This window comes from Thalia democratica, chromosome 1 (genome assembly GCF_965202585.1).
Source record: "Thalia democratica chromosome 1, ktThaDemo2.hap1.1, whole genome shotgun sequence".
Taxonomy (NCBI): Eukaryota; Metazoa; Chordata; class Thaliacea; order Salpida; family Salpidae; genus Thalia; species Thalia democratica.
This window is the reverse complement of record NC_139165.1, coordinates 58,311,378-58,326,906: the sequence shown is the minus strand read 5'-3', so window position 1 is coordinate 58,326,906 and position 15,529 is coordinate 58,311,378. Positions and strand designations below refer to the sequence as shown.

The following is a 15,529-nucleotide window of genomic DNA, read 5'->3' as shown; positions in this document are numbered from 1 at the left end:
AAGTAAAAGAGGGACAGTTATAAGTTAACTTGGAACTCTTTATCACTAGTGCTATCAAAAGGCTAAGTTTAACATTAAACAAGATTTCTTTTGAGGTAGAGTTCAAAACTTAGTTAAGCTGCGAAATGTTTTAGAGTAAGCATACACATTAGTAATATTATAACTAAATTTTACCTTTGTACATACTTTAAATGAAGTCTAACTTTTACACATGAACTATATCTAAGGTGATAAATAATGAGCTTCAAACGACTAAGAATATTGGCATTCGAGACAACCTACGATCGGTTTCGTCCTAATTAGGACTCGTCAGACAGCCATAGTCGCGAGAAACCGCTGTTGAGATCATACCTAGCGAGATTAACTACAAAGTACTGAAGCGACCGTTTGTGAACAAAGTTGAAAAAAATATCTAAGAGTCAGATGTTTTAAGAAATGTTTAAACTAAAATGAGTATTGTAATAGAACTTTAAATCATAAAACAGTTACAAGAAAAAAAATGTTTTGAAAAAACTTTAAAATATCAATTAAAACAATGATTAGCTTCTAATTTTTACAAATTGACACAAGCACTGGCTGCAGGAAGGTTTTGCTCGAATCTTTAACTCCTGAAATATTGATGAGTTCATATAACTGTACATTGGGCTCATTTTACATTTGAAATTCGAACATTCACATTAAAAGATTTAAGAACAGTATTCAAGCTCAGAAACTCACATATAAGATGCTATTTTTTAAAGATGTAACTAAAACTACAACTGCGGCCCGCGAACATTTTAAATATTGAAATTTAAACTGCGACCATTAAATGCCTTTCAACTTCTAATTTAAACGAATAGAAGCATACAGGGACGTAGCTAGCTCAGAAAAGTTACGAATCTGCAAAAAATTCAAACATCTGAAATAACTCGTGATAACGTCTTAGCGGGAACACAGCAATTTAAACTACCTCTAATGTTATTGAATTTAATCTGAAAAAATGCAGTTATGTTAATACATCAAAAATGGAATGTTGGCGTACGAGTGATAACTGTATACAAGGCAATTTAATTTGCTCCAGACCCCCTATGACTCTTTATGTCTTGCCACTTGTGTAAACCAAGAAAACATTCATTAAACGGTAGGAATTTTTAAGGGTAGTTTTAAATATTGAGTACTTTCAATTGCAGCAAATTTGCAAAAAAAAAAGTACCAAATATTTTGATGACGTCATTAACTTTACTTTGGGTAGTTTTGAAGCATAAACTTGTAAAAAAACAAAATTGCTTTCCAAGCCTATGACAAATTCAATTTTTTAATTTTCTAAAATATGAAAATAATCATATCTGAAATAAAACAATAGAATAATACTAAACATTTCCCTATGTTAACAAAATTATAGAAATATTTTTTGTTAACATAAAGTTACAATTTTAAATTCAAACACAAATTAAAAAAAAAAAAAAAAAAAATTTCTTTTATAGTTTATTGATGAATTTAATTCATAAGAATTTTTAACTAATTATACATGAGTTATGTACTTCAATAAAAGCTACCTTTTTATAGTTTGAAATAAAGTTAATAGGTAGGCCATCAAACCTAAATGCTTATGGGAATCTTGGAATGTTATATAAAATCCTAGAATGACTTGAAATTCTGATCACTTATTTTGTCTAGAAAAGTAAATAAGACTTAAATTTAAAAAAATATATTAAATTTTGAAAAATTGAAAGAAGTTTCAAAAAAACTTTAGGAGCCACCTTGGGTACAGGGAGGGTGTACATTACTTTTATTACAAGTTGATGTCACTTTATGAAATTTAATCTAAACTACAAGTATCTTTATACAGATTTTTTATACCAAAACAAATTTTTGATATAAAACATTAAAATAGGAGAGTACAGTAGGTTTTAATTGTCATCTTTTACTATTTTTTTAAATATTGAAAGGAATACTTCCTTAAAATTTGAGCAGGGTTGCCAAAACACCTGGAATCCAGGAACTTAACAGTTTAAACAAATACTGGAAAAAACTTGAACTTTTGAAATTAAAAAAATTTGTAAAAATCTAGTTAAAAAAAAACATACAAAAATCTGTAATTTTTAAACTACTTCTACATGTAAAATAATAAAATTTTTATAAAATATGATAACTTAAAGTCATCAATAATCTATAAAAGAAAAATTTTCAAAGTCAATAGCTTAATTTGTGGTTGAATTTAAAATCTTAACTTACACAAAAATATCAAGGTTGAAAGTTATATTTCCTTAATTTTGTTAACATAGTGAAATGTTTAGTATTGTTTTATTTCAGATACAATTATTTTTATATTAGGAAAAATAAACAAAGTGAATTTATCATAGGCCTAGACAGCAAATTTATTTTTTACAAATTTTAACCTTAATAACTACCCAAAGTAAAGTTAATGACATCATCAAAATATTGGGTACTTTTTTTTTGCAAAATTGAGGCAATTAAAATTACCCAATACTTAAAACTACCCAAAAAAAGTTAAAAAGTCCAACCCTTCATTAAAAATAACTATAAAAAATCACCTTTTAACTCAAAAACACTTATACTGTTTTGAAAATCAAACATTTAACTAAACTAAAATTTAGTCAATAGTAACAACAATTTATGCAAATTTTTATAACATAAAATTGTATGATTTTGATTTTAAAGCTACAGCTTCCTTTAGAATCAATTTTGCATTGCAGCTTTTTCACAAAATAAAGCTTCAACGTCCTAAATGTTACAATTTGGATGTATTTTATTCGTTCATTTTTTTTACGACACTAAAAATGCTAAAGAGTACGTATATGTCAAAATTATCTCTCAGGAGTGCAAAATTAAGCATAAATGAATACTTAAAGCCAAGACAGTAGAGTCTTTTCAAGCTGAAATAAAAGCAAGTTTTTTCGCACATAAATATACGTTTCTGTAGAATTGCAGAAACCTACTAAGCTACGTACCTGGAAGCATAGTACATATTTACACGATCAATGTAATAACAATACGCTTTTTTTTCTTATCAATCGTTTTTGTTTCATTGAAAATCACTAAAAAACACTTTAAAATCATACTTAAAATATTTTGATAAAGATTTGAAGCAATATTTAAAAGTTTTTTGTAGGAGTTTATAAAAAGTTATGACCTATGTTAGTTTACTAAATATTCGTTCTAGAACTAAAAAATTAGTCTAAAAAACAAACATGCTGGTACAGTATACTACCGCTTAAGTACGCACTTTTTTTGGTACGCATCACGCCTTAAGTACGCACTTATCCAGAAAGACAAAGTAAAGGATGTTATACTAGAACTTCTAAAAAATTCCTTTTTTTTTTGCTTACATTTTCAATCATCAAGTTTTTCCAGATTATTTTATGTTTCCAGGTAGAATGGCCAACCTGCTGAGTTAGCCTGAGATTTTCACAACTTTTAAACTAGGGTGAGTAATCCTGAGTAGCCTAAGTGGCCTGAGATTGTGACAGTCCTGTTATTAATTGTTTAAAAACTAAATACTTATGTTGTGGTTGCAGAAAAGTAAAAAAGATAATGATATTTGAGCTGTAATAATATAAAATAAATAAATCTAGATGACAAAGTTAAAAAAACCTACAAACACAAAATAGTTAAGTCATAATTTAATTTAAATGTACATACATTGATGTTTTGAAAATGTTTGGTAAACAAAATGTAGTTTGGTACTTTCCCTCTAACAAAACAAAATGTAGCTTAATATATTTTTTTAATCATTGACTGACATTGACTTTCTATATTAAATGTATGTATTAATTATAATGTAGAAGCTTTTTATAGACAAAATAAATCTTTTTAAAATCTATTAAAAAATTTCGCAAATTAGAATTATGTATTAAATGTTATTTAAAATAAAAAGACTCGTTTATTTGGCTTAATTATTTGGTGGCTAGTTGTAAAAAAGAAAACAAACAACTAAATTTCATATTATACTATGTCATCAAAAAGTACGCACTATCGTGATAAGTACGCAATTTTTGGTCGGGTTCAATTTGCGTACTTAAGCGGTAGTGTACTGTACTTGATTAGCTGTTTAATCAATTTTAAAGATCAGAAAACGTTTCGATTTATCATTGCATAGCAGTTGCAATATTTGATATCATTTATAAATCATTTATAAATCAACTGCTATGCAATAATAAATCGAAACGTTTTCTGATCACACATCATATATTTTAGTTTTTTTTACTCTTTAAATGCTTAAATGTTTTTGTTCTATATTTACTTACAATTAAGGCAGTTAGTACATCTACATGCCTAAAATAATTGAAGTTGAGCATCATTTACTTTCTTACAAATTTTTAAGTTTTTGTTTTTGTAGTCTAAAAGACCAATGGACGACTTGGGATCGAAGTATTATAGAAACGGAAATTTCCCTTGAAAACCTTTTGAAATACACAAACAAGCAAACAACAAATTACTTAACTGATGTGGATTCTCTCAAAAAACTATTACATGACTTTCTTTTTTATTTGGAAAAAGAGGCTGATGTTTCTCAACTGAATTTAAACTATTCTTATGAAAGGAACTCAGACTCTAAGGATGTTATACTTGCAACTGATACACTTAAAAATTGCCAGGTTGCATAATTTTAGAGTTTAAACATAAATAAATAATTGTATTAAAAAAAAAACCGAAAACTATTAAAAAATTGGTTTATTAAGACTAACATAAAGAAAGTTATGTTTTTAAGTTTCAATATATTTATAATTTTAAGATATAAAACTTCTATAACTAACTATAGAATAAATAAATTATTAGGTAAAAGTTTCAGTTTTAGCTCGTTACAAGGTACATTAACTATTGAATAGTATTAGAACAGTTTTTATTGGTGGCAATGATTCAAAGTTTTTTGCTACACTACAAAAATAAATATGAAGTTAAACAAAATAAATGAATAATTTACTAGTTTTTATTTTTTTTTGTTTTTAGTAAAATGTTTGAATAAAACAGATTTTGTACATTTATAAAATAAAAGTAAAATACGTAAAATAATTGTTCAACTTTAAATGCTTCTCTGTGTTATACTTACCTTATAGTTTTGTAAAGTGTTTAAATAGGTTTTAGAGGTCATTCAAGATAATACACATGAATTAAAATATTTTAGAAAAAAAACACTAACTAATTTTAAACATTTAAAAAACATAAACTTACAAAAGTTGGATAAGTAAGCTTTTGAACTAACAAGTGACAAAGAGGCATTATAAAGTAGGGTTATTACTTCTACAAATTTCTTGAGTCTAGCAGTTTTATTTTATTTCTTTTACTAAAACTTAAACCAACTAAACGATTTAAATGCAAAAAACTGTAGACTTTTCAAACCCAAACTTAAAAGTTTAAATCAGGGTTACCTAAACTAATTTCATGAAATATTCTTAAATTCCATAAGACGTCCCCAAAATGCTTATTTTATTAAATTACCTAGAAATAAAAAAAATCTGTTGAAAAACATATACTTGTAGAGAAATATAATAAAATAATAATTCGGGTATGCTTAATAAGATATGAAACTTAAATCTAATATAAAATATTAAAAAAAAAAGAATTTGTTATAGACTGCAATTCAATGATTATCAATATATAAAAAAATAGTAATAAATACAGACAATAAAAAAAAGTTCAGAATCTAAGCTAAAAAATTACCAGTTATGTTTTTGTTGTAGTTTTAGTGCAAATAAAAGTAACTATAAATAAAAACTGTAAAACATGACCAACTGTTTATTTATCATCATTAAAAACTGTTCGATCCTTATATAAAAAAGACTAACTACCTAAATACCATTCATTCTAATGTCTCAGATATTTTAAGTTTTTAACTTTTTTGTTTATCCCATTACAAACTATATTGTAAAAACTATATAGACGTTTATCAATATAAGTTATAAAGGTTTGTTTAAATTTACCACGCTTATCAATTATTATAACTACTCGCTAAAAAGTGACTATTGCAAAATTACCATCCGTGCAAAATTGACTTCGTGCAAAAAAGACCCGTCCCCATTCATTCAGCTAAAGCTAGTTTTCTTAAGCTCATATTTAAAAAATATTAATTTTTGTTAAAAGATTAAACATATAACACTCAAAAATGTTTGTTTAAGAATCTGGTGTACAAAAAACTTATTTGGTTATCAAGGCATACACCAAGATACAGTTTGATGTCTTGTTCAGTACAAAATCGCCTCCTTTAAAAGTTGTTGCCGATTTATTAAATTCATAAAAAAAAAATCATGTAATTTACCACACGATAATCAACAACAGCATCCGATACAAATCACAACCGGTCTCGTCCCCATCAGGTTTAATAGGCATGCATAGTTGCGAGAAACCGCTATTGATTTATAACCAAGCAAATGAGTGCAAATGCACTGAAGCAACCGTTTGTGAGTAAAATCCGGAAAATTGACGCAGCTAAATCGTATACAATCCAACGTCTGTAACGTTGTAAACTTGTAATGAGATTTTGGTTTAAATGATAACAATTTAATATTTTGCTCCCTTACTAGCTTTTGCTCAATGTCGACCTTTTACGGAAACCCTGAGCTAAAGTAATACATTTTTAAGTATTTAATAAACATTCGAAGTAACAAATTACCTAACATTATCATACAACTAAGCTGAAATTTATAAGAAAAATTTAATTGTAAGATATCTTTGTATCGAGAAATATTTCTTTTAATTTTTTATATTTCTAATTGCAAACTTAAGTAGCACTTCTAACATTTACATAAAGAATACCTATACTTAATTAAAATATTTTCCTTATAATCTTTTGAATTATAAAATTTGCAAAAGTATCAAACAGTTGATTATATTTTTAAAAAAGTTTTAAAAAATACAAAAAATAGATCTACATATGTTTTAAAACACCACATTCTCTATACCCTTTTTTACTTAGTAATTTATCTTTTTTTACTTTTTTTATGCATATAGTTAATTTTTTGATTTTATTTAAAAGCTTGTTATTTGCAAAAAGAATTTCAAGTTGTTATAGTTACTATTATAGTTATAATTAAAAACAAGTTTATAAAGCAATACTGTTTGTTTGCTTCTATCTCATACATTAGCCTTTCGTTGTAGCTCTATAATTTACTGTTAAATATGATGTAACAACATTTTTTAAATTAGTGTTAAATATAACTATAAAATTAAATTGTTTATAACTAACTATAATGTGCATCTTTTAACATATAAATATATAAAAAATAAATATATTATATTTTTGAAGTTTTACCTTTATTTATTTTATTTTTGTTAAGTTTAAAATTATAACATATCATTTAAACTATCATTAATTATTTATCACAGGAATAGCAACTAATTTCTTATTCTTAACCTATTAATTTTATTTAAGCTTGCGTCAGTTGATTAAAGCAAGTGCTAGGCAAATTGTTGTTATTATTTTAAAGTAACTTATTGGTTTTTTTTAACTTATAAATGCTAGAGTTTTTTAAATTCCAAACATATATTATTTAAATTATTTCTTAAAAACAATAATTTAAAAAATACTTGCACTGATTTAAAAAGGCTTAAGTAAGCATCTCATAGTCCAGGACATTAAAAAGTATCCGTTATGTGCGACTCGATAACCGAAAGGTTCTTTGTGCACTAGTTCCTGAAACCAAATATTTTGAGCGCTTTTTTTGTGGCTCAATAAACCTTATATAACCGAAATAAAACCAAATTATACACGTCATTGAAACCGTATTCATAATTATTTTTTATTTATATAGAAAATAATTCCTAATTTTTAAAGTTAAAATGTTTTAAATTTTAGGTTGTTTTTAAATTATTTGTATTTACAACTTATAGTTTCAAAACAAGTTTTTAAAGAATTAAACTTTTATTTCATATAGTATAAAACTAATTTTTGTTGTTTAAAAAACAGGCAATGACTTCTAAATTAGAATGTATGAATGAAGATTCTAATGAAATAAAAGCCCGATTGAATTTGTTGTTGCGTCATCACCATGACAATGAAGAAAACAAAAAAATTAGCTGTAAAGTCACCGAAGCTTTGAAAAAGTATTGAAGCACTATCTAATAATTTCTTTCAAATAAAAAACATAAAAAAATAGTATAGTTAATTATAAAAGTGTCACAAATTTCGTACAATATAAAAGTGTTGAAAACGTTAAACAAACTTGAATTTTTTTAAAAAGATACAACAAAGCAAAATCAGATGTTTTAAAAATAACTCAAGACTGTGAGAAAATACTGAATGATAATTTTAATGAGAGTATCAAAGACTTAGATTGTTGGATACTAAACAAAAAAAATGTAATTCATAAGTATTCTGACCCGAGCGGTTGTCAGCTTGAAGCACAAGAAAAACTGGAGCATTTGCAAGTTAATTAATATTAGATAAATAATAATATAGATTCAAAAGTATTAGTTTTGTATTGACTTACGTGTAATATATTTTAGCATATTTTTACCACAAAAAATGTTTATAAACTAATAGCAATAATTTGTCTAGACATAAAATTTGTTATTCTGTTTAATTGTAATAAAATATCCTAATATAGTTGGCTTAAGTATGGCCGTTATAAAAAAAAAATTGTTAAAACAAACGAATAAAAATTTATAATTGAAAATTAATTATTTGTTAACTATCTTTAACATTGAAACTATTATAAAGTTTATTTTTTCAATAAAAATGGTTTTTTATGATAAGTTGCTAACAGTAATTTTTTTGCTAGTATGCAATTTATTCTATTTTTAATAAAGGATATTTTTTGTTATTTAGATTTTTTGAGTTTAAAAAATAGTGATAAAAACTAATTAGTAAAGAAACTTTTTTTTTTTTGAACCAGTTACTCTAAGAAATTTTTTTATATGTTTTATAATTTTAATAAAGGTGTTATTTCTTGTAATATGTATTTTATATTAGGGTTCTTATGAAAATTCCACATTTAGTTTATTAAACAATAACTTGGGACATATCATAAAAGTACTTTGTGTTGATTTTCAGCAGATCTTAAGCATTTTTTTGTAGAGCTGCATCTCAAATGATGAAAATTTTGAAATGATTACAATAATATAAAATTCTAAATTCTATAAAATGACGTCATAGCTAAAGGAAGTATACCAAATAAACTTTTTACCTTTAACTTTCAAAAATACCTTTAAAACGAATATGCTTAGAAGTATCAAGTATTTAGTTGATTTTTTGACGAGATCTACCTAATCCACTAACGAGGTTATGGCCTAAACGTCCAGTTAATTTGAAATTTTCAGAACTGAAAATTTTAAATTATAATTCAAATTTAAGTTTTGTTTTCGTTTATAATTTTGAAGAAGAATGATAAGATTTTTTAGTCGATAAGTCAGATATACCAGAAAAGCATTTTGTGGTCTTTACATATTACATATTAAATCTACATGTGCAGCATAACTAAACAAAAATTTACAACTTTTTTTTCACCTCATTTAACTCAAATTTATATTAAAAAATATTTTTCAAGTATTGCAGTGCATCAGAATTATAAGCGTATTTTAAAAGCACATATAAATACTCATGCTAGTTGTTTTGTACAAGTTGATTTCGAGCTAAATAATACGTCGCACGCTAAAGAAATCTGCTTCGGGCCAGTTTAGCCCGCAAGCCATGCGTTTCCAATCCTTTATTTATAATTTATCTTTACCTAATATATTAATTTTTAGTTCAATTGATTTTTTATAGAATAGGGTAAACAACATACGACCTACCTTTAGATTCTGACCTGTGACTAAATGATTAGTGACAAAAGTTCGTACTAAACAAAGACAATTTAATAATTCTGCTTTACTATAGTTTCATAAAATATGTTAAAGTACATTCTTACACTTAGAGACCTTATGAAATTATACCATGTTTCATAAAAAACATTACCTTTAAAACTAATACAACTAGAAAATACAAGAGTTAAAGCTATCTAAACTAAAAAAATTTAACGCGAATATTCATTCCTTACTACAATTAATAAACAATGAACTTCACCGCACGATCAACAGCATAACCTACGACCGGTTTCGTCCTTATTAGGACTCATCAGGCAGACGTAGTTGCAAGAAACTGCTGTTGGAGTCTAACCAAGCGGGCTTAAGTGCAAAAGCACTGGAGTGACCGTTTGTAGGTAAAGTCTGATAAATTGACGCAACCAAATTGTTCTCAGCTCAACGTCTAAGACATTGCCAGTTTAATTAGTCTCGACGCTCGTTTTAATCAGTTTTAGACAATTATTAATTCGGCAATTATCAACAAAGTTGAGATGTCTTCGCCATCGATAATAGACAATGAACTTACTACAATTATCAAGTTCTTTTTCTTTCACTTTCAGTCTTTATTTTTATAGTTTTTTGTGGTTTAATTAAAAAACTTAAAATTCTTAGTTTGGCATACATGCGTAGCTATTTTTAAATAATTTTACTATCTTAGAAACTTTTAAAGCGACTAATTTTGAGAAAGTGTTTATCAAAATTTATTGAATACGAACTTGTTCATATAACAATATTTTACTCAATTCAAAAGATTAATGAATGATCATTTGTAATAAACGCCTGAGAGTCAAAATAAATGTTTATGTATACATTAAGACTTAGCTGAAAATTAAAAACTGTATTTAAACACAAAAAAATTAATAATCTGTTATGGGATTCCATTTATCTTATTAATTGAGTAAAACATTTATGAAAAATCGTGAATTTTTAATTTTCTTCTTAAATACAAGTCAAGAATTTCGAATGTTATTCTTAAAATATACAAAATTAAAGAAGTATTAATCTACTAGTATAAAAAATTGTTTGCCTATATTGTTTTTTTTTTTGATTTGATATTCAGAAATTTTACTCAAACTACTTTTGATATACTTTAATGTAGGCTTAAACTTTGTAAAAAAAGAACCAACATCAACGTTTCGGAAATAAAAACTATCCTACCCTTTTCAAAAGTTTACACTTGTAGATCCGGTAGATCACTAGGTAAATTACTAAATTAAAAGAAGTAATTTTAACAATTACTGAACAGAGTTTTATCGCGTCTTATAATAGTGTTCAAATTATTTCAAACCTTCAAAAAGCCAAAAATTAAACAAGATAACTAACTACAAATCTTTAATAAAATAAAGAAAACTTTGTAGACGTAAATGTATATATATATGTATATATATAAATGTACTGAATATTTGTAATGTACAGTGTTCAATTCTTACGTCATATTGTTTTTGTCTTTTTGTAAACTTTTGCATCTTTGTTTACCAAAGTGCTTTTTATTTAAAATTTGAACTGGCTGAAGATTAAAGACAATCTTTTTTGTCTTTTTAAAACATATGTTGCAGTACTTTGAAAATCGTTCATTTCAATAAATTATTTAAAAGCCTTTCAAGTGGGCTCAGTAGAAGGTGTTCAAGTATGAATAATAACATTATTTTATATATATATATTTAAGGTTTATTTTAAGATGTAAAACTTAAAGGACTCGAGTTTCGTGCTTATGCACTCATCAGCTTCAAAACAAGTTCAAAATAAAGCACAAAACATAACACACAAATGAAAGTTAAAAATTTAGCATAAGTAGATTATGACGTAATTTTGAAACTATCAAAAATCATGCAAAACGGCTTGTGCAAAAATCAATTTACCAATCGACAATAAACTGGCAAAAATTCATAAAACTTCAGTGAGTAACTATATTTTAGGACAGATAATTGAAACAGATATCTTTTTCAGTTTTTCTTATCTAAGTTTCAAATATCCCGTAAATTTTACCTGAGCCTTACTTTTTGCTATTCATTTTAAATCCTAAAGTATCTGGTGTATGTTTTAGCGAGCCAGATTTACATGCTCGCGAGCCGCAGTTTTATCTTTTGCGAGTCAAATTCTATTAAAATTTTCTAAGCAATGGCGGGCCAGTCATTTTTACTCGATGAAGGCCGTACGTTGCCAATCGCTACTTAAACCTATCTAAAGTTGTAAACTTGCTAAGTTTCGTTAGTAACAATTAAATTAATTTTGCAGAGATTTGTAGTGGTTGTAAGTTTTAAAAGATACAGTTTAAATTAACTAATAGTATGAAAAGTTTACTTTGGCTTTACCGCCAATGACTATAAATTTGGCAGACATTTGTTATGAATTCTAATGGTGGTTTTATGATTAAGGTTTTTATTGAATTGATCAGGTTTTATGAAGTTTTATCACTGTTTTAAGAATTTTTTCAGAATATTTGTTTTTAGTTCCACCAGGAAAAATGTTGTTGTTACCATTTTTTTTATATATTTTTGTTTAGTACAAATTTATATCTTTAAAAATATAGTCGCAGGCCGGACTTTACCTGCAGGCTGTATGTCGTCAACCCATATTATAAAAGAAATTTGATTGAACTTAAATTATAAAATTACAATACATATATCTAACTTTACTAAATTATTAACTAGATAATAATCATAGGTTTGAAAAAAGCAACCTACAGCTCATTGGCTGGACTTAGCCCGCCAAGCAAAACCTATAACGTGATATGTAGTTTTCATTTTAAGAACAAACTTCTACAAAGCAATTAACATTGAACTTTCTTAAAAACAAATTTACTTTTCAAATGTGCTATTAATCTAGTTTATCGTACGTGAAAGTACTTAAAAATCAATGCTTTAATTAAGTTTTGCATTGAAAGTTTTATTAATATGTTTGACCCGCATAGCGTTTTTTAGTATTTATGACCCGTCGATTGAAAAAGATCCTTAGTAGGCTTTAATTGATTAAAATTAAACTAAGAAGTTTAGTTAATCTTTAGGTATTGATAGAACTAATTCTACTGGATCCAGCCTAATATTGATTTGAAAAAATAACAAGGTTCGGCTGCATTTTAATTACAAAAAGATTTAAAATCCTGATACAGTAGATCTACCCAAAACTACCCAAAACTTGTCTTTTCAAAAAACCTTAGTAGCAAAAGGGTCGGCTGCAGTTGTAAAGTTTTGGAAGTTTTTTTCATTTAAAATATTATGCAAATTAGGAAGTGTAATAAGACAGCAGTATACTAATAACATCTAAATTCCTATCTCTAACCATTTTTACCCGAAACTTTTCATCTATACCCTTACCCATTATCCACCTGTCCCAAATATACAAAAAAAATTGAGAAATACAAGTTTTATTTATTAAAATTTTAAATAAAATAAGTAAAATATTAGCTAATGAGAAGCGCCTTAGATTTGCAGCTGAAGGTAGCAAAATAATCAAAATTAATTATTCATGTATGAAAACTATAGAGTATGAAGTTTCGATTATCACCTATTGTTAAGAAAAAGATCTAAAGTAGTAAGTAATAAGTCTTTAATATAAAAAAATGAAGATTTTCCCTTTAATGGAAAATAAGTTCTAAAAAGTTAAATTACAGCGTTTAAATTACATATTAGAGTACGAATATGCATACAGTTGTTTAACAAGAATAAATTCAAAAGTAAGTTTAGTGAATGTATGCATACAGTCAGGAATAAAAATGTAAAAGAAAGTCTCATACCCACAATGCTAATTCAAGTAAAAATGATCTTAAAGTTTTGTTTATTCGGAGATCCTACATGAAATCAAGCAAAACTAACAAAAAAAGTAATTCTTATCATGTGAATAAATTCATTACAGCATGTGCTAAAGTTAAAACATCATTTAGTTCCATATCAGAGTTAGTAAGTAAATGCAGACATTTTTCCAATTTTTGTTTGAAATTATATTCATAATTTGCAGTTATGTTTATATTTTATGTGTTGTTTGAATATTTAAGCCATTTATTATGTAGTTAAGAAAAAATATTTATATGTTTAAGAAAATTTAATTTTTGAGAAAGTTGTAAATTTCATAAATACTGAACACTAATATGAGTAAAAATAATTACAGATTATAAATAAATGATGATCAAGGTTACATTTTTATAGTAATCACTATTAATTTTTTTTTTAAATTAAAATCCTATTAGTAAAAGAAGTTTTATCTGTTGTGTTTTGTACATTCTTTATTTATTTTTCTAACTTGCTTAGTTTATGAAAAATTTTCATTAACTCTAATTGTTAAATTGTACAATGTACATATTATCTTATGAATTTTGTAGGCGCTCTCTCTGTAGAAGTAACTAACTTTATGAAATTTATCATCTAAAAAAAGTGTCCTTCAGTCGTTTTTGTTGAAAAAAATCCTTTTGTTGGTTTAGTCACGTTAAGATATATAAATAACTTGCAAACTAAAAACTTACTTTTGTGTTTTTTATTAAGCATTTTTTTACTTTCTATATCAACGAAATCTAGACTTACATTAACAACTTGATTGTTTGTAAACCTAGACTTAACTATTGTTTATTAAAGTACTAGTACTCTGGATTTGTTTATGATTGATGATTTTATAGCGTTTTTTCATTATACTTTTTGGTCCAAAGTTAGTTTGGTTATTTTTTAATGAAGTTTTTTTACAACAAAAATTAAATATTGTTCTTTTCAATAAATTTAATCTAGATCTAGATCTTTTTTTTTAAATTTAGGATCCAATTGGGTACGTTAGATTACTAGTTTTCGTTATATTTAGTGCTTAAATATTTAGCAACAGGACGAGTTTATTTATATATCGATTTAACAAACGTAAAAAATATAATCTTAAAATAAAAGCTCGGCTGCTATTTATCTTAAAATAAGATTTAAAATTCCGATACGGTAGATCTACCCAAAACTTGTCTTTTCAAAAAACCTTATTAGCAAAAGGGTCGGCTGCAGTTGTAAAGTTTTGGAAGTTTTTTTTAATTCAAAACATTATAGAAATAGGTAGAGTAATAAGACAGCAATATACTAATAACATCTAAATTTCTGTCTCTAACCATTTTCACCCGAAATTTTTTATCTACTTCCTTATCCATAACCCACCTTTTTATCCAATCGCACTTTTTAAAGCACCTAAATGTACGTTTTTATATACTATATAATTTACTAAAGTTTAATCTTATATAAAGGCATTGTTAAGCAATATGGAAGATGGTCAGGTGAAATTAAATTTAATATCAACCTTAAGTGATTGTTTACTTGGTGTTTTGTCTAAAACTAGTACTTGTGTACAAATACGTCAAAATACTGAAACTTGCCGGAATAAATGGAAAAGTTTTATCTCATTATTAAGAGTCAGTTTTGCTTTATTTTTATTTTAGTTTAATTTTTTTTAATTCAAGTCTAGCATAAATTAAAATGTTTTTATTAAAATTTCACTCTACAAATTGTTTAACTAAAATCAAAAAATAATTCTAACTTTTATAGGAAAAAGAGCAGGTACTTCGAAATTACGTAGAACAAGCAAAAGAAATTGAAAAAAGTGTGTTCGAAATCACGTACTGGTTTGAGAGTTTGGAAAACAAATTCAAAGATGAATCAGGCCTTCAAGGAAGTATAAGCTGCAAAAAAAAGCAAAACGATGTCTTACAGGTTAAAATTAATATAATTTATTTAATCAAAGTTTTTCAAGCTCTTAAAAATGCTTACTTATTAAAGTTTTTTTAGAGACAGTTAAATTA

The 15,529-nt window shown here is 25.8% G+C and overlaps 1 protein-coding gene across 7 annotated transcripts in view; it reads left to right on the top strand.

Annotated features, from left to right (window-relative positions):
• The window catches only part of LOC145849114 (nesprin-1-like), a 159,589-nt gene that overhangs the window by 95,685 nt on the left and 48,375 nt on the right, over positions 1–15,529 (top strand). For all 7 annotated transcript variants that reach the window (XM_082954201.1, XM_082954200.1, XM_082954202.1 and 4 more), the window contains 5 exons: positions 4,340–4,598; positions 7,904–8,040; positions 8,178–8,364; positions 14,978–15,142; positions 15,276–15,440. In XM_082954201.1, coding sequence (XP_082810327.1) covers positions 4,340–4,598; positions 7,904–8,040; positions 8,178–8,364; positions 14,978–15,142; positions 15,276–15,440 — 913 coding nt within the window. The remainder of the gene's footprint in view (positions 1–4,339; positions 4,599–7,903; positions 8,041–8,177; positions 8,365–14,977; positions 15,143–15,275; positions 15,441–15,529) is intronic.